This window comes from Phycomyces blakesleeanus (assembly GCF_001638985.1).
Source record: "Phycomyces blakesleeanus NRRL 1555(-) unplaced genomic scaffold PHYBLscaffold_3, whole genome shotgun sequence".
Lineage (NCBI taxonomy): Eukaryota > Fungi > Mucoromycota > Mucoromycetes > Mucorales > Phycomycetaceae > Phycomyces > Phycomyces blakesleeanus.
In genome coordinates this window covers 2,733,545-2,754,442 of record NW_017265136.1, presented here as the reverse complement: position 1 = coordinate 2,754,442, position 20,898 = coordinate 2,733,545, and the positions used below count along the sequence as shown (strand labels likewise).

General features: G+C 34.2%; 5 protein-coding genes across 5 annotated transcripts; 2 read left to right on the top strand and 3 right to left on the bottom strand.

Moving 5' to 3' along the window:
* Positions 1-898: 898 nt before the first annotated feature.
* PHYBLDRAFT_101010 (hypothetical protein) lies at positions 899-1,820 on the bottom strand (the record flags this gene model as incomplete). The annotated part of the gene is made up of 3 exons (XM_018427617.1): positions 899-1,215; positions 1,426-1,458; positions 1,607-1,820. Coding segments are annotated over 3 exons (564 nt in total), but the record flags the coding sequence as incomplete, so codon positions are not given.
* Positions 1,821-3,737: 1,917 nt separating this feature from the next.
* On the top strand, positions 3,738-4,704 carry PHYBLDRAFT_62277 (hypothetical protein; the record flags this gene model as incomplete). The annotated part of the gene is given in 5 exon segments (XM_018440944.1): positions 3,738-3,794; positions 4,060-4,101; positions 4,365-4,451; positions 4,471-4,508; positions 4,605-4,704. 5 exon segments carry the CDS (start codon positions 3,738-3,740, stop codon positions 4,702-4,704), a joined length of 324 nt encoding a protein of 107 aa, XP_018296994.1.
* An 828-nt stretch (positions 4,705-5,532) lies between these two features.
* On the bottom strand, positions 5,533-6,660 carry PHYBLDRAFT_179759 (hypothetical protein; the record flags this gene model as incomplete). Its single annotated transcript, XM_018438201.1, has 3 exons — positions 6,043-6,660; positions 5,902-5,957; positions 5,533-5,766 (listed from the first exon to the last, which is right to left on the bottom strand). The coding sequence occupies exons 1-3, from the start codon at positions 6,452-6,454 to the stop codon at positions 5,533-5,535; spliced, it is 702 nt and encodes a 233-aa protein (XP_018296993.1). The 5' UTR covers positions 6,455-6,660.
* A 3,658-nt stretch (positions 6,661-10,318) lies between these two features.
* On the top strand, positions 10,319-13,681 carry PHYBLDRAFT_76969 (hypothetical protein). Its single transcript, XM_018443209.1, has 10 exons — positions 10,319-10,338; positions 10,420-10,463; positions 10,599-10,752; positions 10,889-11,110; positions 11,332-11,487; positions 11,611-11,925; positions 11,989-12,201; positions 12,279-12,653; positions 12,763-13,102; positions 13,200-13,681. Exons 3-10 carry the CDS (start codon positions 10,611-10,613, stop codon positions 13,309-13,311), a joined length of 1,875 nt encoding a protein of 624 aa, XP_018296992.1. The 5' UTR covers positions 10,319-10,338; positions 10,420-10,463; positions 10,599-10,610; the 3' UTR covers positions 13,312-13,681.
* Positions 13,682-13,922: 241 nt separating this feature from the next.
* PHYBLDRAFT_76970 (hypothetical protein) lies at positions 13,923-20,751 on the bottom strand (the record flags this gene model as incomplete). Its single annotated transcript, XM_018443210.1, has 27 exons — positions 13,923-14,149; positions 14,217-14,294; positions 14,407-14,553; positions 14,723-14,940; positions 15,123-15,165; positions 15,252-15,386; positions 15,506-15,629; positions 15,709-15,854; positions 15,923-15,985; positions 16,086-16,244; positions 16,374-16,494; positions 16,604-16,670; positions 16,759-16,846; positions 16,950-17,144; positions 17,264-17,397; positions 17,462-17,528; positions 17,664-17,709; positions 17,773-17,919; positions 18,027-18,116; positions 18,246-18,310; positions 18,472-18,620; positions 18,753-18,847; positions 19,025-19,296; positions 19,602-19,800; positions 19,962-20,146; positions 20,325-20,522; positions 20,650-20,751. 27 exons carry the CDS (start codon positions 20,749-20,751, stop codon positions 14,093-14,095), a joined length of 3,390 nt encoding a protein of 1,129 aa, XP_018296991.1. The 3' UTR covers positions 13,923-14,092.
* Positions 20,752-20,898: the final 147 nt, after the last annotated feature.

Sequence of the window (20,898 nt, the reverse complement as noted above, 5' to 3'; positions counted from 1 at the left end):
GCGAGATGAAGACCGAACAGATCCAAATAATCGGGTAGCGTTTTCTTTGAGAGCCGCAGATGTGCGTTCACTACGGGAACGAGTGAGTGGTCGATGGTTTCCGGTACCCTGAGGCCGCAGACTGTCATCGACCATACTAAGACGGTTGGTTGCCGGTGTACGTTCAGACTTTCGACGCATGAGGCCCGGCAACTCATAGCGAGATTTGCTCTGGAGACTAGATGACGATCTACTGAGACTAGAAGACGAAAATGTCGGGAACTCTTGTTGTCGTTGTTGCTGAATTGCCAGCTTGGCTGCCATTTCCTCAAACTCCTTTCGTTCCTTGACAAGATAATAGATCGATACCAAGGGGTCGTACATTGCCGGCAGAGACTGAGGGTCGTCTTGGGACGGACGCTTCTTTTTACTGATCAGCGAGCGTCTCCAGATTGGCCGAATGGCCTCGTTTTGAGAGGCCGCCTGCTTTTGGTAATTCTGGTCAATCTTGGTAGCCGCTTGCTGGTACTCAGAAAGAGAAATATAACGTTCTAATTTGCTGCGAATGTCGTTTGGGTCTCCAAGGCCAAATCCGTGCATTCCCTGGACTATTTCCATGTCGATTGTCTTTAAGGGTAAGCGGTGTGGAAGGTGGTTTGAGGTCGGTTCGTCGTACCCCTTGTTCATCCATGGGTGGGCTCTGATGGTTGACAGAGTGGCTCTCTTTTTTGGATCGACTACAAGCAGACTAGACAGCAGATCAACACATTCTATAAAGAGAATTAAATTGTTTGTTTGAGTTTAGATACATATATAATAAGTAAGTTTATTATTATTATTATTATTATTATTATTATTTGATTTAATTCAATCATCCCACAATACACAAAGAACACCATATTATATTATAATTGTATTGTATTTTGGTACCTTTTGAGAGATGGTCAGGATAGTCGTCTACGATGCCTGATTTGATCTTTGCATGAAGTGCTGGTAAGCTTGTGTCGTCAAAAGGAACTCGACCACAGACCAGCACATACAGTACCACACCAAAACTCCACACATCTACTTCTGGGCCTGTGTACTGGCGTGCTTGTAGTAACTCAGGAGCTGCAAAGTACAATGAGCCGCAGAATGTGCTGAGTTGACTAGAAGGTGAGTAAAGGTTCGAGAGACCGAAATCGATAATCTTGATGTCTTCATCCCGGGTTATGAGAATGTTCTCTATCTTCAAGTCTACGAATATATAATATATATATATGTAAATAAGTATAAAAATACATATATATATATACACACACACACACACAAATTAACAATTCCAAAAATGGAAAGTGGTGGAGTGGACTGAGTTTAAGATCACTTTCTTTTCACACCAAAAAATGAAGATGAAGAAAGTAATAATAATAAAGGTTCAGCCACGCTCCGATATTTCCTCTTACAAACCTCGATGTACAATTGAATTTCGGTGGCAGTAATCTACACACAGATAACAGTTTTATAAGAGGAAAATAAATAAAGATGTTTGAACAAGAGTGACAATAAAGAAGAAGTAAAAAAAGGACAAATGATAGCAGCATTAATTTAGAACTAGAACTAGAATTGGAATTGGAATTGAAATCCTTACCAAGAGCACTAATGATCTGTCGAGAGAATTTGCGTGCCTGTTTCTCTCTTAATTTTCCATGGTTAATTATATAGTCAAGCAATTGGCCGCCATCGACATATTCAAGGAACATGTAATATTGATCTCCTTCTGAAACCCATTCCTTAAGCTGACAAATGTTTGGGTGGCGCAATAAATGCATAATAGCCATTTCTCGAACTGTACGTTGTTCTCTTTCCTTTGGTGTATCCTTGGGATCCTTTACGCGTGCTCCAATGACTGCAGGTGATGTTAGATCAATCTTGGGCATAATTTTGACCGCATACTAAGTAAAGGTTCATAAAACAAGAAAGCAATAAATAAATACAACAATGTAGTGTAGTGTAGTGTAGTGTAGTGTAGTGTAATATTAAATAAGATTACTATTATTATTATTTTAATAATTTAAATTAATAATAATATTTATATATATGTATAAATACACAGATCATAATACCACATATCAAAATATTAATATCAATTACCTTTTGCTTAATAGTGTCGGTCAAACACTCGGCTAGTTTTACTTTGCCCATACTGCCGGCACCAATAGTCTTGCGGTAGATTACATAGTTTTGTATGCGCATCACAGCTCGTCGTTCGGATGACTTCCGGGAAACACTGTTGCCATTATTGTCTTGACTCTTTCTCGTGCTGTCGCTTCGGTTGACTTGAGAAGGTGCGGTGCTGTGTGCACTTCCTTGGCGTCTAATGGACCGTCTTTCTTCGGACCTTGACAATGAGCGCCTTGAGGCAGTCTCGGGTGCATTTGTCGTACTTGGAACTGTGTTGATGTTGGGATTTGATGGAGGCATCGAGATGTCGAGATGTGTATATATATATATATATATATATATATATATTTTTGAGGAAGAAGAAGAAGAAGAAATGAAAAAAAAGAACAAAGACAATAGGGAATACAACATTATATGAGGGGATTTTTTTTTTATAATTATTATGTTTAATTAATTAATTATTTATTTTTATTTATTTGATTGAGGTGTAACTGATTTCTTTATGTGGACTTTTGAATCATTATTTACACTAATTCTGAACAATTCTGCGTCATTAAAATAGCACATGAGTTTACATCTTGTATACAGCAGAAGCATATACATATATAAGTTTGCTTTAGTTCTTTGATTTTTATTTAACAGAAAAAAAAAAGAAACAAGACACTAAGATCTGTATACAAATCTTCGACAAACAGGTAAAAATAGATGATGTGTAAAAGAAAGAAAAGTTGCGCTTCTAGGCACAAAATTTAGATTTGATCAAATCAATATATAAAGGTAATTGACTCGGCTTTCCTTTTCTTCGGTCAAAAAAAATAGATACATACATATTTCTTTATATGTATATAGGTATGATGGTATGCAAGTACACATTATGTACGTATATTTAATCTAGAATATCTGTGCTATTGGTCTTGGTCTTGGTCTTGGTATTGCTTTATTTGATCTGATCTAGTACAATAGGATCAAATGTGTATTAACTATATCTGTTTAAAGACTTTCTTATTTTCTATTTAGTTTTCTAGCTTTGTTACACTGTCTGTTATATTAATTCACAAAAACACAAAAACACACAAAAAAAAAAAAAAGTACAATTGACCCAACTTGTAAAACGCAACTTTTATAAAAGTGTGTTATTAGTTTTTTGTGTTGAATCTATTTTTAATTGCTTGATAATTATTTATATTATATATATAATTGAATTTATGTTGATAATCATAAATTTGTGTTGTCTAGATTGTAAATGCACAGTTTTTATTTTTATGAAATACAGAAAAAAGAAGAAGGTTAATTTGCTCACTTTATAATAAATGCTTATTGTAACCAAAAATAAATAATAAAGAAAAGTTCTAGGGATAGTGAAGATGCACCTATCCCATAGAATAGAAACAATTTACATCTATAAATATAAATATAAATATAAATCTTGGGTATAGAATAGATATTTCTATAATTTCCAAAGATAGTTTCTTTTCATTATTATCAAGATTGATTAATCAATTGACCAATTAACTTGCTTGAATGGCCCTTTGCTTGCTTGCTTGGCTGTTTGATACATTAGAATATTTCTTTTGTTTTCTCATTAAATAATATTGGTCATGAGATTTGTACTACTTTATTGTCGTTTGACGGCGTTTGATCCATCTGGGGTAAAGGTAAATCTAGAATACAAACTTTTTGTCCTTAAAAAAAAAAGGTTCAGCTACTAATGTATTCTTGGTATAAAATTCAAAATAATAGATAGATAGATAGATAGATAGCTTGGCAGATTGATAAAATAGTGTGGGTTACACTTTTTAGCGTTCTATCTACAAAACAGGATCGGAGTTGGAAATCATAGAAAAATAAAAAGGGGAAATCTGTAGATTTGGAATATGCCTTGTTAATTGTGATGTTTTTTTTTCTTTTCTTTTTTACAAGGACACGGCAAGAGCGACATCTTTACAAATAAGGAATATAAATGTAAATGATTTGCTGACTTGCCCTTTAAGACTCTTGTTTTTTATGGGTTTTCTTGCTTAATCATTCTTTTGACCTATACCTTGACTACAATAAATACCATCTGTCTCGAGCAGTTATGTTGTATTATTATTTATTAAAGAAAATACAAGTGTATAAACCCAAAATACATTTTTTTTAAATAAATAAAGTAAAAGAGGTGTGTGAGAATATTAGGATTTGTTATAGAAACAATCCTAATGAGCTAGAACTTTCATTTTTTTTTTAGGAAACCCGAGTATTTGGATATCCATACTTGTATAAGCTTTACAGGCCTAGGGAAGAATGAAAAATATCAAGAGCTAGACACTTTTGTGTGTGTGTTTGTTGGAGGCTCAATTTTATGATAGTGCTGAAGACGTTATTATAGAGTAAGAAAATGTATTGGTTACGGTTTCTTATAGTTGGTGTTGCAGATAATATCCAATAAAACATAATTTCCTAAGCATCATAAATACATCAAACAGTTCAAAGATGATGGCTACTAAAAGTGATCGGGGGGTGTGGAGAGTCAAGGCAGCTAGTTCTACAAAAGATTCCTTGTACCAAAGGAAGAGACTTGAATGATCAAGATGTCATATCAAGCCTAGAACAAATCCATGACAATAAAGTAACACGTTTTTTTCTTTTGAATCATTGTATTATCAATAAAACTTTTATCATCTTTGTTGGCTTTTTGTGAACCATTGATATACATATTTTTATTCTCTCTCTCTCTCTTTATCTCCTTTCCGCCCCTGGGAATGGTTCTGGCGCTATTACTGTGGATGAAATATTTCCCTGTTTAATCAGCAGAGTACAAAACTATTATTATTTTTCTTAAAAAAAATCATTGTCTGTGGAAACTGTTCCAGACTTGAGTGCTTAATTTTTTTTGGGGGGTTTTTTTTTTTTCCTTTTTATATACAACTCCTTGTTCAATAAGATCAATTGACAAAATAGCTTCCCCTTTTTGTGTGTGATTATTTTTCAATTTAATATTGAAAGTAGTAATAGACTACCATGTATATTTATCTAACTTGATTCGAATATCTTTTTTTTTTTTTCAATAAATAATAATAATAATAAAAATAATCTTATATTAACAATGTGTGTGTGTGTGTGTATATATATAGTTTGTAAAGTGTATAGAGTGTTGAATGTCAAAGGGGGAAGAAAAGAGGTGAGGTGAGGGGAGGGGTGGGAGATGTGAGGAGAGAATTCATTTTTGTACAGTTCATTACAGTGAATATGCAAGATAATGAAAGAAAGAGATGAAGAGCAAGAGAAAGTAAAGAAAAGGCATACATGATTTATGTACTTTTCATTGTTGCTGGTTTTTTTTGGGGGGATTGTCTCTTAATTTTTTTTTTCTTACTTCTTTCTCTTTCTGTTTTGGTTTCATGGGAGTTTCCCTTATTCTACATTGGCACATGCGTATCCTTTCATCAGCTTCTCTATGCCTTCTTGCTCACTGCGTACAACATGAGCCCAGCTCCCGCCACTTCGGTCTTGGAAATGCCTCTCCAAGTACCGCAATACAAAGGGGCATGTTGGAATCATCAATCGATTGGATTTTTCCAACCATAGAAATGCCTCTTGTGCCATTCGGTCACCTATACCCATATTCCTGTATGTAATTGGAATTTCCTATAGACGTCAAGAAATAAATGAAATATATATATATATTAATATTGTGTCCCAACAAATAATAAATAATAAAAGCATTATTGGACTGAACTGGACTGGACTAGACTGGACTAGACTGGACTAGACTAGACTTACTGTGTGATAAAATTCCACAATGGCCTGGAATCTAGTCGGTAGATAACACAGGGCAGCTAATATATATATATATATATATATATATATAATTATGAATAAATTGAAATGTACATAATATATATAATTTTTTTTGTAACTAACCTATACTCCCATGGTTGTCTAAAACCATCTTAAACATACAGTTCTTTGGATCATGAATGACTGTTGAACCATGAAACGTCGTCCATTGTGCTGGTATGGCTACTGTTCCGAGATCGTTTCCCGAAACAACGCGCATTTTGTGAGGTAATGAATAATCGGTTTGGACGTATTTTGATTGGGGGTCGCTCGATCGTCTCTTGGCATTCGGTCGTGTGAAAAGCGGCATGTCATTTGGTGGTGGAGTAAGAGGCCCCATTGGTGCGAATGGCATGCGCATCTGTTGTGTGGTCTTGAGCTTTTGGCTGATGGTTTGCTGGGCGTACCTTGGAAGAGAAGGAGTGTCGGTTGTAATGGGATGCGTCTTGTCAAATGTTGAATCAGCCGATGGCAGAGTGCGGGGTGAGCCCATCATTATGCAGCCAAGTTGGGGAAAAATAATTACAACAGTAAGAAGGTAGTGATAGTAATAGTGATAGTAATAGTAAATGATATTAATAATTAAATAATAGAGTAAATGGTGATATAAAAAAAAGGCTTTTTTTTTTGTTTCCTTTGAAGGTAATATATATATATATATATAATGTGCGTTTGTGGGTGCGTATAAATAGCGTTTTATAGGTGGACTTTTTTTTTTGAGTGATGTTGATATGTAGGTAGGGTTGTATTAAGTGAATATTTTTTCTTTAGAAATAATAATTAAGAATATATATATATATATCTTTATATGTAAGTGTAGGTATGTATATTGAATGTATGTATATTGAATGTATGTATATTGAATGTATGTATATTGAATGTATGTATATTGTATGTATGTATGTATGTATGTATGTATGTATTTATATATTTAAATATATAAACTTCGTCTTTGTCTTTTTTTGCTGTTCTTCTTCTTCTTCTTCTTCTTCTTCTTCTTCTTTGTGTTATTTTGACTTAAGAATAAGTTTCTTTCCTCTTCTTCTTCTTCTTTTTCTTTCTTTGTGTGGTCTTTTCTCTGACGCGTATGGTAGATGTAATGTGTATTCGGATGAAATGCCGAAGAAGTAAAGTGCTGGTAATGATGGTAATGGTAACGAATCCCTTTTGTTTTATTCTTTTGTTGCTTTGGGTCTTCTTTATGTGAGTGTAGTTGGTGGTCTTGAGTATGGAGAAGTGTAGGTTGTAAGGTGTGGTTGACCGAGGAAATAGAAAAGGCAAAAAGAACGGCAATCAAGATAAATAAGAAAATTGTGTATATATATATACACATAGAAATATATATAAAAATAGAAATTATATATAAAAAAAAAAGTCTATTTTGAGGTCAAAAATAGGCGCACGGGTTCAAGGCAAAAAAAAAAAAAAGACAAAAAAAGACAAAAAAGACCTTTTTTTTTTTGTTCTTCTTTTTCTACACCCACACCCATACCCATACCCAACATCCAGCACCCAACACTCTACACACTTTTTTATATACATATACATACATATTTATGTATATATGTATATATTATAAACATATATGTACATCAATGTATATATATATATATTTGTGTGTGTGTGTGTCTGTATATGTATATACTTTGTTTGTTGTGTGATTGTGAAATACACTGTATTTTACATACTGATATTCTTATTTTTTGGTTGTTATAAATGTTGTGTATTTTCACTTTATTTATTTATATTTATATTTATATTTATATTTGGAAATCGATCGTTTCACGGTCCGCGCCTTGTTCCACCAACTTCTGGGTGCCCTTCTCCTTGACCTGGGGGGGGGACACTAGAAAAAAAAAAGACAAAAAGGGGGGAGATGGAAAGAAATAAATAAAGAAATACAGTGAGAAAGAGACAGAGGAGATACTTGATTGGGGGGTGGGGGATCGAGGCTGCATTGTGTTCGCATGTCTGTTTTCGTTTTCGTTTTCGTTTTCGTTTTCGCATTTTATTTTATTTTTCATTATTCTTCTTCTTCTTCTTCTTTTTATTTTCCAGTTCTTTCTTTCTCTTTATCTTTTTGCTTTACTTCTTCTTTTCTTGTCAATTCCTTTGTGGACTGAAAAATGCTTTGATATATACATATACCATATATACATATACCATATATACATATACCATATATACATATATATATATATATATATGTATCTAAGTATGTAATCATGTATATGTTATATGTATCTATGTATATGTACATGTATGTATGTAAATATTCAGTCGTTGCGGCTCATCATCAGCTGTTCAATTTAGTTGGCTTCCTTTACAAGCTAAGTTCTTGTTTCCCGCACGGACCATACTTGGTCCATTCCGGCACGGCAGATCTTCTCACTGGTCCCTTCTTCAAAGGTCGAGACCTTCATTCTTTTATTATATATATATATATATATATACATCTCCTGGCCTTTCCTAAACCAGTTGATTTACATACAGCCTTTTTTTTAAAAAAAATTAGCATTTTTTTAAGCCATTCCCTTTTCCGTAGGTCACAGGAGAAGAGGGTCTTTTTTTTCTTTTTCATACTTCAACTTTGAATCGAGCCTCCAAAGGCGGTTCTTAAATAGAAAAAGAAAGAAACAAAGAGAAAGTATATATAAAAATATAATAAGCAGAGTACAAATGAAATACGAGTTTTGCAATTGAATTCCAAGATACTCTTTTCCTTTCTTTCTTTCTTTCTTTCTCAAATTGACTTGAATTTGACTTGTCCTTTTGTTATTACTATTATTATTTTAGAATGGAACCCCCCCCCCCCCCCCCCTGGTATTATAGATAAGCTTGTTCTCCTAAAGTAGATCATATTGATACACCATAAGAAAATACTAGTTTCCCACCATTCACATTAAAGTCTATTAATCGATCCACACACACACACACATGAAGGGGAATGATGTTACACGTATATTGTGTTCATGGGGCTTCTCTTCATGTCGGATATTAAATAAGAAAAATAAAATAAAAAAAGAAAGAGAAAGAATCAGAAAAAGTCCGTCTCTATGGAAACAAATCAAATCAAATCAAATCAATTAATCAGTTTCCATAGATACCGGATGTTGCCATAGGTACCAAATGTTTACATAGTCACAGTTGTTGTTATGGTTATGGTTATATATTTCTTTTTATGTTGCCATAGTTATTGGTGTACTTTTCTTTTTGGTTTTTAATTAATGGCTTCTCATTAATATTGTACCTGTTGAAAGAAAAGGTACAAAAGAGAAATAAAATGATAGTAATAGGTAAAACTGTATATTGTATCAATTTATTGTGCTTACACTGATTTTTTTGTATTATTTATTTATATGTGCATTTAGTATACTTTTATGTATATATATATACACACATACATAAATGTCAAACCAAAAAAAAAAAAAGAAAAAAAACTGTGTGGTCCAACAATGCATTTTATTAAATCCAACCAAAAATATACATTCATCATATGCTCAGCATAAAGGAATGAAAGGTGGTGAAAATCGGCGCATTAATACGATAAATTCAGTTCATTTCTTCTTGATCAAAGACGTAAACTATAAATCTGATAACTATTATTAGGAGGTACTTTTATATAATTGTTATCATTATGATTATTATTACGAGTATATATATATATATGTGTGTGTGTCTCACAAGAAATAGACAGTGTTATTTGATCAACCTCTAAGAGTCAATGCACAGGGTTCTTTCAAAGAATTATAACACGTCAGTTCATATAATTTCTCTGTAAGGAATATTTATATATGTATGTATATACGTGTATACATGTATACGTGTATGTGTATATGTACAGATATAAATAATACTATTGGGATGGGCTGACGTACGTTTTTCATACAAAAATGGATTATACTTGACACGTGAAATACATTGAGCAAACCACACCACACAAATACCAAGTCGAAGAAAAAATTAAACGCGTTTAAAGAAGTGTACAGGATACAATGCAATATACTATACAATATATATATATACATATTGCTCTCCTATTGTTTGCTTTTGTGTTGAAGTGAAACTAGCTCTGCATTTATTGGTTTTACTATAATATTCCAATCTACACAGAAAAAAAACTATGTAACCTTATTGTTCTCTTTTAAGGACAACACTAGGCGTTTGTTCAAAATGGTCGGGCGTCCTTTAACCAACTTTCGTCACCTTTTTTGCTCAAAGGTGTGAACAATGTTTGTGACTATGGATTAAATGACATCATGTGTTCACTCCGCCCTTTTTACTTTTTTTTTTCTTTTCTCGAAAGAAAGAAAGAAAAGAGAAAAATTAGAACTAATTTAAACCATTTGCTTTCTTGTCTATATACTTATTTCCAAAAAGGTATAATAAATACTTCTTGCCTTTTGACTGTGGTGCAGTGTCAAGAAGTATATCAGAAAATATAACCAATTTGATTCATAGTTCCCTTGTGTTACCTTTTCTTGCTTTATCCCGCCCTCTTTTTGGTAAGATATTTCCTGTATCTACCAAGCAAACAAAGCATTCAATTAATCAATCAATATTAAATATTCATCTTTCACTCTTTATCACGTTTTCTCTTTCTTATCCATTTCTTGTATATGCATAAAAACACCCATTAGTTCTTTTAAAACATGGACCCTTCAGAATTTCCTACGCTTGAAGAGGCAAATGCTGTAAATGACAGCAAACACTCCGAAAATGATCCTTCCCCTGGTTTAGAAGCTTCCTGGGCTCAGGTTGTCAAAGAAGATGGTATCAACAGTGAGGAAAACGGTAAGTTTTTAAAAAACAATCTTCTTTTTTGGGAACCATAGTCGAGAATAAACAAAAAGAAGAAGAAAAAGAGCTCTTTATACTCGGGACTAACTTATATATGTTATATATATATATATATATATATATTAATAAGGTCAACCAGGAGCAAAACAAGAGCAAAACAACTCAGTGCCAGTAGAGTCAGTTATCAAGGAAGATGTGTCATTTGCCGATATCACCAAACAAGACTTGCCGGAGAACCAGGAATTCCCTACACTCGAACAATCGACATCAATTCAACCACCCGAAAGCGTCGAGCCCGAATCAGCTGGAGTTGGAGACCTCTTGAGCAAAAGTAATGAGAGTAGCGTTCAAGGTAAGAATTCCCATATATATACAATGGAATGGAATCAAAAGGGAGGGGATATATCTTTTATCCTTCACGGCGATTTCTTTAACTTTCTTGTTGTTGTTGTTGTTGTTGTTGGTGCATAATAAAAATAATAATATTCAAATTAATTAAACCTCAACCAAACCTCGATTCTTTTATTATTATAATTGTTCACCTATTTTATATATATATATTTTTTTGTTTAGATTCCACAATACCCCCGCATCCTGACCGTTCATTTGCCACTGTTGCTTCGAACCGAGAGTTCCCTTCCCTGGACGCGACTACAAAGGCAGAAGTTCCTGTCAGCAATGATTTATCAGACCTACCTGATGTCAAGGATATGTTGAAAGAACGCTCTGGTAAGTAAACACACACACATATATATATATACAGAGAATTATTGGGTCATGTTTTGGGATTTCCAAGAAACCAGATAACAAAAACCTTGGTTGTATTAAACTAACTGAAAACAAAAAATATAGTCAAGGTTCCCCCTCCTCCTCCTTCCCAAAGCTTTGCAAAGATTGCTTCCAAAGAACCTCCCCCAACCGAAAAGCCTTTGAGCGATAGAGCTAAACAATTGATGGCCGAGCAAGAGAAACTTCCAGAATCGCCCAAGACTGAACTCAATCACAATAATTTCCCGACACTGGCGCAGTCCAAGCTTATGGCAGAACATCATGCTTCTCCCACTGGCAAGGACAAGGAACTTTTCACAGAGATCTCACGCCTTCACGAAGCAGCAGAGGCAGTAGAGCCAGAAGAAGAACCAACTTCTTCTGAGAAAGACACCTCAGGTAATATATGTCCCCCATATCCACACATGTATATATTAAATGTTTTTTTTTGGGTGTATGTAGATATAAGTTCGGATATGGGTAACTCATTTGTGAAAATCGATCCTTCATTTGCCAAGATTACGGGCAGTAACCTCGAGAATGCTCCTCCTTCTGCATATCCCAAGCATGTACCTCGTCATCCTTCTTATGATGAAGACACAATCATGAGAGAGCGTACTAGAGCCGAGGCTCGTAAGATGAGACAAGAACCTCATGGTGAAGAAACCACAGAGGGTAAGTGGATTGAATTAACGGACTCTGATTAACTGAACGACTTACTAAATGGATTCGAATTTTATGAATCTATATAGAATTCACGCCTGAGATGAAGGTCATGGAGCAAAAGAAGAAGGAAATAATCAAGGAAAAGATTGAGGAAGAAAAAGAAGCAAAGGTCGAGAAGAAGCAGAGTGGTAATAAGGCTCCTACCTCAAAATCAAGAGGTGTAGAACAGGACAGCACCATAGCATCCACTGCCGCTGCCGCTGCCTCTACTGCTGCCGCTGCCGCTTCTACTGCAGCTTCTACGGCCGCTACATTATTAAGCGAGGCCGCTTCTTCAAAGGACGATATCGATTCTGAAGCCAAGGAGGATGTGGATGATGAAATCAAGGCTGTCGAGACACGTATCAAATTCTTTGACAAGCGTGGTCGTGGAAAGATTACGATGCTGGACACATTCTGCTGTAAGTTATATGATATATATATATATATAAATATATTGGTTTCTAATAATTGCTTTATACTTATTTCATCTCATTTGGTTCATTCATTTGTGTGTTTGTGTGTTATTAGCTCTGCGTGGATTGGGATATTCGTTTATTTTTGCCATCCCTGCTACAGTTCTTATGCATCTCAGACTGTCTCCTCTTACTTCCCCTCACGGGTTCCCATTCTTCTACCGGTCTTTGACTGACTTGCTGACCTTACCGATTTACACAAAGCGTGTGGCACAGGCCTTGACTTACAATACACCAATGCTTGCTCAGGATGAGGGTCAGGTTAACAACATGATTCAAGCCTATGGTCACAAAGCACAAGGCAGCAGCCTGTTGGGATTAAGTTTCTGGGACGGGTTCAGAGCCATGCGAGCAAATGAAAAGAAGACTCTTAGATGGTGGCAATTCAAACAATGGTACGTCTTTATAGAGTCTATTGATTTTTTTTTTTAAAAAAAAAACTTAATTCGTGTGTAATTAATGAATATAAATTGTTGTTATTTGTTTCATTAGGGGTATCCACAGATTGCAGTGGGTCTTGGCTTACACCATGCTTCATGATCCAGAAACAAAGCTGGTTACTCAGCCTACTCTGAACAGTCTCCACAGACAGCTTATAAAATAACTAACTACAAACCTACTTGTCTACCTGCTTAACTCACTTACTCACTCACTTACTCACTCACTTACTAAATAGCAACATCAAGCCATAATATTCTGTTCTTTCTCTTTCCTATTTCTTCTCTTTATTGCCGTGCGTCCTTACCAACCTTTTCTTCTTTTCATCCTTTTACTTTATTTTATCTTACTCTCTATCAATTCGAATTTTCCAGTCCCTCAATCTCAACCTTAACATCTTCCTTTCTCTCTATTTTTATATGTGTATATTATAAATTGTACACCAGACCTTTGCAGTCAATATGAAAATATGTATGTAACAGACGAATAAAAAAATAAAACATAAATTATATATATATATTTATGATATAAACAATAACAAAAAGGATATACATATTTTATAGAGTAGGACCCGTGAAATTGATTAATTAAAAATATAAACAAACAAACAAACGAACAAAAAAATATAAGCAAACAAACAGGCAGACCGGTAGATAGATAAAAAGAAAAAAGAGATAATCGCGGTAAAACCAAAACCAAAACCAAAAGAGTCTTTGACTATTCCCCCCCAAACCTTCCTTTCATCTCGTCGTCTCACCAAAAAGTAAAGATTTGTATGTGAGCCATGTTCTTCTCTTTATTGATTTACAGTTTTTTTTTACTGTTATTTCCCCCACCCTCTTTCCCTCACACACACTCAGTTTCTCAGTCTCAGTCTCATTTTTTCTTCAAATATGAACCACAGGCTTATTTATATTGTAATCATCATGACACAAACTTCTCTGTATTTACGCGACTCTGGGACGTTTGGTAGCTGTTGTTGCCCATGGTCGTGAATAAGCACGCTAAATAATAGACGATTCATAAGAAACACACTTTATATATATTCTAATGTACATTTGGTTTCCTTACCTTGTCAGATCCTTTGTTACCAGATTCATCTTCAATTGACTTGATAAATTCGCTTGGTAAATAGCTTGTTTTTAAGATCTACATATATACATATATATATATATATATATTTAAAAAAAAGGGTCAATTCTTCGTTGGTTGTTCTATTTCATCTTTCTTGTTCTTCCTTGTTCTTTTTCACTCTGCTTACCTCTGCTTGAATAGCACCTGATGGAAGGTTTCTGTATAGTTTTGATTGAATGTTTATGTTTTGTGGATAAGCATTCAGTGGCCAAGATGCAGTATGGCATTTGCGTTTGATCAAAAGACATGCAAGGTCACTCAGAACATACGAGTTCTATATATATATATTTGTGTATATGTGTAAAACAGTCGATATGTCAATTAGCATCGATAGAACTCAATAAATAAAAACATAGAGAGATCCAATGTTGATTCTATCACCCCCAAAAAAGTATATATACACATTTCTTATTTTAAAAAAAAATGCATTGAAACCTTCTTACCTTGCTCAATTCAGCCGTAACCATATCCTGAGAAGATTTGATTTCTTGAGCAACATGGTAGAGGAACGAAACATTGTCTGCGGACACAACACAACTTAAGTAGAATTTGATGTACTGAGAGAATACTAGCAAATCTTCTGTAGACACACTGAAATCGGGGTGGTGGGCCAGAAGATGTATCAGTCGTACAAATGACATCTCTAATGGCGAAGGTTGTCCTGTAAAATAGCCATAATCACAAATGTATGCCATATCATTAGAAAACTATCCGCGGCCCGTGCATATTTGTACACACACACGCATATATATATATATACATATACATATACATATTCAAATATTACTAATTCCAATGCTATTACTAATGCTATTACTAATATGATTATTACTATCCATATACCTGATTCCGATTTAGATGCTCGTTTGCGAATAAAGTATTTGACCTAGAACTACAATGTCAATAAAAGGAACCTTCCACCACCACCCAAAAACAGACAAAAACCTTGCGCGTGTTTTATTTTGGATTTACCTGCTTTAATAATTCTGGTTCGGGTTCGTGAGCGCACAAGAATAGCAATGTGTAGTAGCGAGGACGGATTTCTCCTATTTGAAGACCTTTCATCAAAGTCTCAGCAAGTTCAGAACGAACATAGTAGCACGAGTCCTACACAAATGGTAAATGTTTTAGATAAAGTATTATTATTATTATTATTATTTAAACATTCATTTATTCATTTATTCATTTATTCATATATCTATATACGTGTCTGTGTAATGTATTACCTGAAGGGTCAGTCCAAGTTTCTCAAATTTAGGAACAGTTAGGTATTCTTCATAAAGCTTCAGGTGCGTGAGCTTGATAATAGATTGAGCAGCTGCCAATCTCAAGTAGGATGTCTCCGCAGCACTTTTTTTTTTAAAAAAAACATTGAGTTCGTTTGGGTTCTTGTGTGAAAAAACAATTCAATAAAACATATTTAACTCACCTCAGACCTTCCGAAATAGCTTCATCGCAAGTGGTGTCAATAAACTCCCAAAGCATATTAAAAAGATGTGCTGTGATTGCCTCGTTATTATCGGTAAATTCAGCTGCACCAAGGAGGTAGTTTACAAGGGTTGATACACCAACAATCTAAAAAAAAAAGTTTGTTAATTTTGTTATTACTTCTTGACAGTATATATATATTTGTGTATCTTTACCTTGAGTTGAGCCAAGTAAGGAAGATCGTTATATTCTACCCATTCTGGGTTTACATCTCCTTGCTGATTTATCACCATCATTTTAAAAAGAAGTATACATAATACAATATAGTCGTTAGGTTATTCTATATATATTAATGGCTCTAGAATATCTAGCACTTACCATGCTATCCTTCTTTTGAACAAGGTCTCTATCGACAAACCCAACAATGTTTCCAATATGCTCTGATAATAATCTTGGTGTGTAGAGGGCAAACTCTTTCAAACTGGACAATAATGTAAGGAGGTGTTTGTTGGATACACGTAAATGTTGGCACAAGTACTTTTTTTAAGAATATTATAGTAATAACAATATAATATTTCCAAGTTAATATTGATCAAACACAATAGATTCAAATAAAATCAAATAAAAAGGTAATCAAGATCAATGATTTGTTTCCTTTGTACCTACCTCAACTACCAGCTCGCATGCATGTTCTCCGTTGTCCATATTTCCAAGAATTGTGGCAGCATGTTCTGCTTCTTTGGCCTCTCCTGTGCGTGTATACTCCATAAGACCTTCAACAGTCTCTCTATTCGGATCAAATAATTAATAAAAAAAATTGTCGTATTGGACCAAATCATACCATTATTATTTGTTATAATCACAATTATGTCTATATATCTATCTATATGTCCTACCTATCAAATACAAATAGTCTGGGCTGTGCTTTGCAAACCTCGGCCAGCAATTCCAAGCTATCGATGACTTTTTATATATAAGAATTGAATAATTGAATGGAGAAAACCGGTTATGTTGAGATCACATAAACTAATAATAATATAAAGAAACTTACCAACTTCATCATTCTCTTCCTTAGTAATGTTAGTAGCAAGTTCATGAGCATATTTTTCAAACATATTGGGATAGTTTGAAGTTGTGTCCTATAATTGTTTTTATTTCATTTTTTTTAAAAAAAAAAACAGGTTAGCAATAATTAAGTAGGCTGTTTTCTAAAGAAACAGCGACAAGTGTGATTATACTTACTTTCAATAGGTCTTGGGCAATTGCGCGACGTTCTTCACCAGATGTATTTTTTCTTCCACGGGTAGCTCTCAAGATTTTGAGAAGGTGGGGCAAGTTTGATTTGTTGAGTACAATTGGGCAAGCTCTATTAAGAATCAACTCAAAGATTTCCGACATTGCAGGAGACATTTGTTCCAGACGCTTCAACAGTGATTTCTATCTTTATGTGTAAGTTCAAATATGTACAAAAAAGCAAACGCATATATACAAAGACCAATTGCATTTCTAATTAAGGTTTTTCTCTTCTTCTTTTGTTTTTTGTTTGTTTGTTTTACCTTTGCATTGTAAATACGCTTGTAATCTTGGCTAGGGTTAATACATGTTCTCAAAAGTTTAACAATGTCAGTATCTTCGGCTTCTACAAAACGGCGCAAGCTGTTCAATGTTCTGGACTTGTCAGCAAATTGTTCTATAAACACAAATAATATCAGTTAATTAAATTTGATCTACACATTGTATCCCTGTATTCTTACTTGAAATATGTTTCATCAGCTCTTCAGTCTTTCTTTGGGTTGCAGTATCTGTTTCTGTATTGTCTCTCTTTGTTGTTGTTGTTGTTGTTGTTGTTTTTTAAAAGATAATAATAATTAATATATTAAAAGAAAGAGAGAGAGAGAAAAGGTTATTTAGATATTCCTATTATAATATTCTTCTTCTTCTATTTAATTAACTTACTGCTGCGTCGCACATATCAACAAAGTACTGCATGTCGTTGATGAAACTTTTTGTATTGTACATAGTTAATACATGTTTGCTGCTTTTATATATAATGAAGCACAAATACCTTTTTTGTTTTTGGATCAATGCCTTGAATGCAGTCTTGGAACGAGGACTGAGAGATCCGACTACAGTTACCAATCTTTCGGTTCTTTTCAAATCATTGGTTTCCTCTGGCAGAATATACTGCAATATAGTATTTTCAAGAGCTGACCTAAAGTGTATATATAGTATTTATTTAAATCACGAATATGATTAATTTCTGTATGTTTTTATTCGTGCTTTGTTTACGAAATCAAGTAATTACAATCAAATACTTACGTTACTGCGAGTTCATCGACATACAAACAGTTCAATAAGGTCTCTGGGATCCAGCCGAGTTTTGCGATAAGATCTTCATTGTTGGAAGAGCTAAATATTAATAGTAATAATAATATAAAAAGAGAGTAAAATGTGTTATTAATATATATATATCGTTGGGGATAGGGGATGTAGGTGTAGGTATCAATTGGCATATCATTTTATTTTAATAATACTTACATGCTGTCAAATTCGTGATTATAAATGGCGCCTAGAGCAGACATAGCTTCCTTTCTTACGGATTGCTAGTTATACAAGCACATAAATAATATGTTCTCTTACCCCTATCTTCCATCCCATCATATCTCACCCCCTTCCTTTCCCCTCCTTTCTCCTCTTCTCAGCCATAGCCATATAATCAGGCATATATATATATATATATGTGTGTGTGTGTGTATATATATACCTTTTTGTCTTTACAACGTAAAGCGACTTGTTCGAGTACAGATTTGTCAAAGCTAGTTGGCTCAAGATCAAATTCAAGACTACCAATTACTCGACATGCTGTTGCGCGAACCTTTTCTTCAGGATCAGAAAGTTTGGCCTTGAAACAATCTAGATATAGATATTTCAAGTAAGAGGATATTTTTCATATCTCTCAACAATAATATCTCCCTTTCTCTCTCTTATCCTTATAATACTATAGCTTTTTTTGATATTTTTTTTTAAAAAAAAAGTCTGATTTACCATTAATTTCAGGTACCAATTGCTTATGGTTTTTTAAGATAGGGCCACACATTTCGACCCATCTTACACGAAGTTGAACCACTTTATCATTACGTCTAAATAAATACAAAAAAAAGGTAGATAATTTTATATATACATATACATATACAAGCAAACAAACACACACAGACAATAATAACGCAAAAAACCAACACCAACGACAACGACAACAACAACAACAACAACAACAACAACAACAACAACAAAATCCCAATTCTCAAAATAAAACATACCTTCCCAGCCATGTCTTCCAAATAATAGGATATTGTTGGTATAATTCAGAGGTCTTTTCAGCAAACATTTCTCCGAGGGTTTGGGTAGCAATTTGGCGAACATGGTCATCATCAACCTTCATTTCCTCATCTAATTGAGGTACAACATTCAACAGTAGGTTGGGAACTACAGAGTGAACGTGGCGAATCAAACTGTGTACCATCTTTAGGTCTTCCAATTCTTCATCGGATCCGTCACTTCTGCTAAATGCCATCAATGTATCCGTAAAATGCTAATGTTGGGATCATAATTGTATGTATCAATGAATTTATGTATGAATGTGTGTGTGTGTGTGTGTGTGTGTGTGTATGCGCGTAGATAGGTGTAGATTTAGGTGTGTTGATCATTTGTTTGTTCGTTCGTTCGTCCGATCGGTCATTCGTTCGTTCGTTAATTCGTTCGTTTTTTTTAAAGCAAGAGTAATAATTAAGCATTAATGAATTCAATAATTGTGTTTCTTTTCTCCTATCCTCTTATATCTTTCATTTATAATTCTGTTTTGTTATAAAAGCTCTTAACATCCTTTTTTTTCTATACCTGGCAAACACGGCGTTGCAATACATCCGTACAGGCAAAGCAAATATCCAGAGCCATTGCATAAGAAGCTCCCTTTTCTTTGGCTGTGAATTGATCGAGAATAAGTTCGATAACTTCTTGGGAAAGAGCACCAACTTCTTCAACAAGCTGGATCAAGATATCTGTCATGCAAACTTGTACGTTACGGGGTAAATCGGCGCTATTGAAATCAACAATTCATGGTAAAGGTAAAATATATAAGTATACAAACAATCAGAATAATATTTATAAAAACAAAGAAAAAATTGTGGTGAAGAAAAGATCAATATATATATATATATATATATATATATATATCTTATTCTTTTTCTTCTTTGGTACCTAATAGCCGAGAAAAACTGATTGAAAAGGCTGGAAGAAAGCTGCTCGGCATTGTCAAGGTCAGCAATGATAATAATACTCTTCACAGTTGAAAGACTTTCGAGCAAGTAAAAGTAATAGTGGAAGTTTGGATCGGTATTCGACTTGAGAAGACTGAGTTGGGATACAAAGAACTCGAATACACGCTGTATAATTTATAGATAATGTAATATATAAATATGGGTATATGCATATATTTATACAGAAAAAAAAATTGTATAAGATAATAAGATAGTTATATTGTCTGCCTGAATTTTCTTTTGTGTATGTGTGTGTGTGTGTGTGTACATGTAGTTTTTTTTTGGTAGGTCTATGTCTCGGTACCTTTAATTCAAGGTTGGAATAAGGCGCATCGGGTGCAAACAATCGCAAGATGTCAGCTAAACAACAGGCTGTGATAGCTTTGACAGTCTTATTTTCATGCTTCAGGATAGCATTAGTGACAAGGTCTTTAGCAACTGATGTAAGAGAGTTTTTTTCGACTGTTTCTTGCTGAAGGGCCTTTAATTCAGTTTGAAGATCCTAATGTTCTTTTTGTGTGAGCTTAATTATATCTTATATGTGTGTGGTGTGTGCTTATGGGTTTGTGTATGCGTATGCATAGGTGTATGGATGTGATGTCCTCTGTTTCTATTAAGAGAAGTCTTACACTAAGTCTTTTGATGAGGTCAGAAACTTTAACTGCTTTGGATCCTTGCAACAGCTTCTCTTTGAATTGGAGAGACTGGGGTTCATCGACTTCCATTAGCATAGTGGTCGATTATATGGTCGATTAAATGAAACCACGCGTAAAAGAAAAGAAAAGCAAAAGAAGAAGAAGAAAAAAAAAAAGACCAACTCTTTCTCCCGAAAATGTAAGCTCTTCGTGGTCGAGCGCGTCAAAAATGGGGCGCGTGGC

Bases quoted from the DNA above. Each gene is read 5' to 3' on its own strand.
- PHYBLDRAFT_76969 (XM_018443209.1), top strand. From the start codon at position 10,611: ATGGACCCTTCAGAATTTCCTACGCTTGAAGAGGCAAATGCTGTAAAT. The intron at 10,753-10,888 runs GTAAGTTTTTAA...TATATTAATAAG, and splicing joins TATCAACAGTGAGGAAAACG to GTCAACCAGGAGCAAAACAA. The intron at 13,103-13,199 runs GTACGTCTTTAT...TTGTTTCATTAG, and splicing joins TGGTGGCAATTCAAACAATG to GGGTATCCACAGATTGCAGT.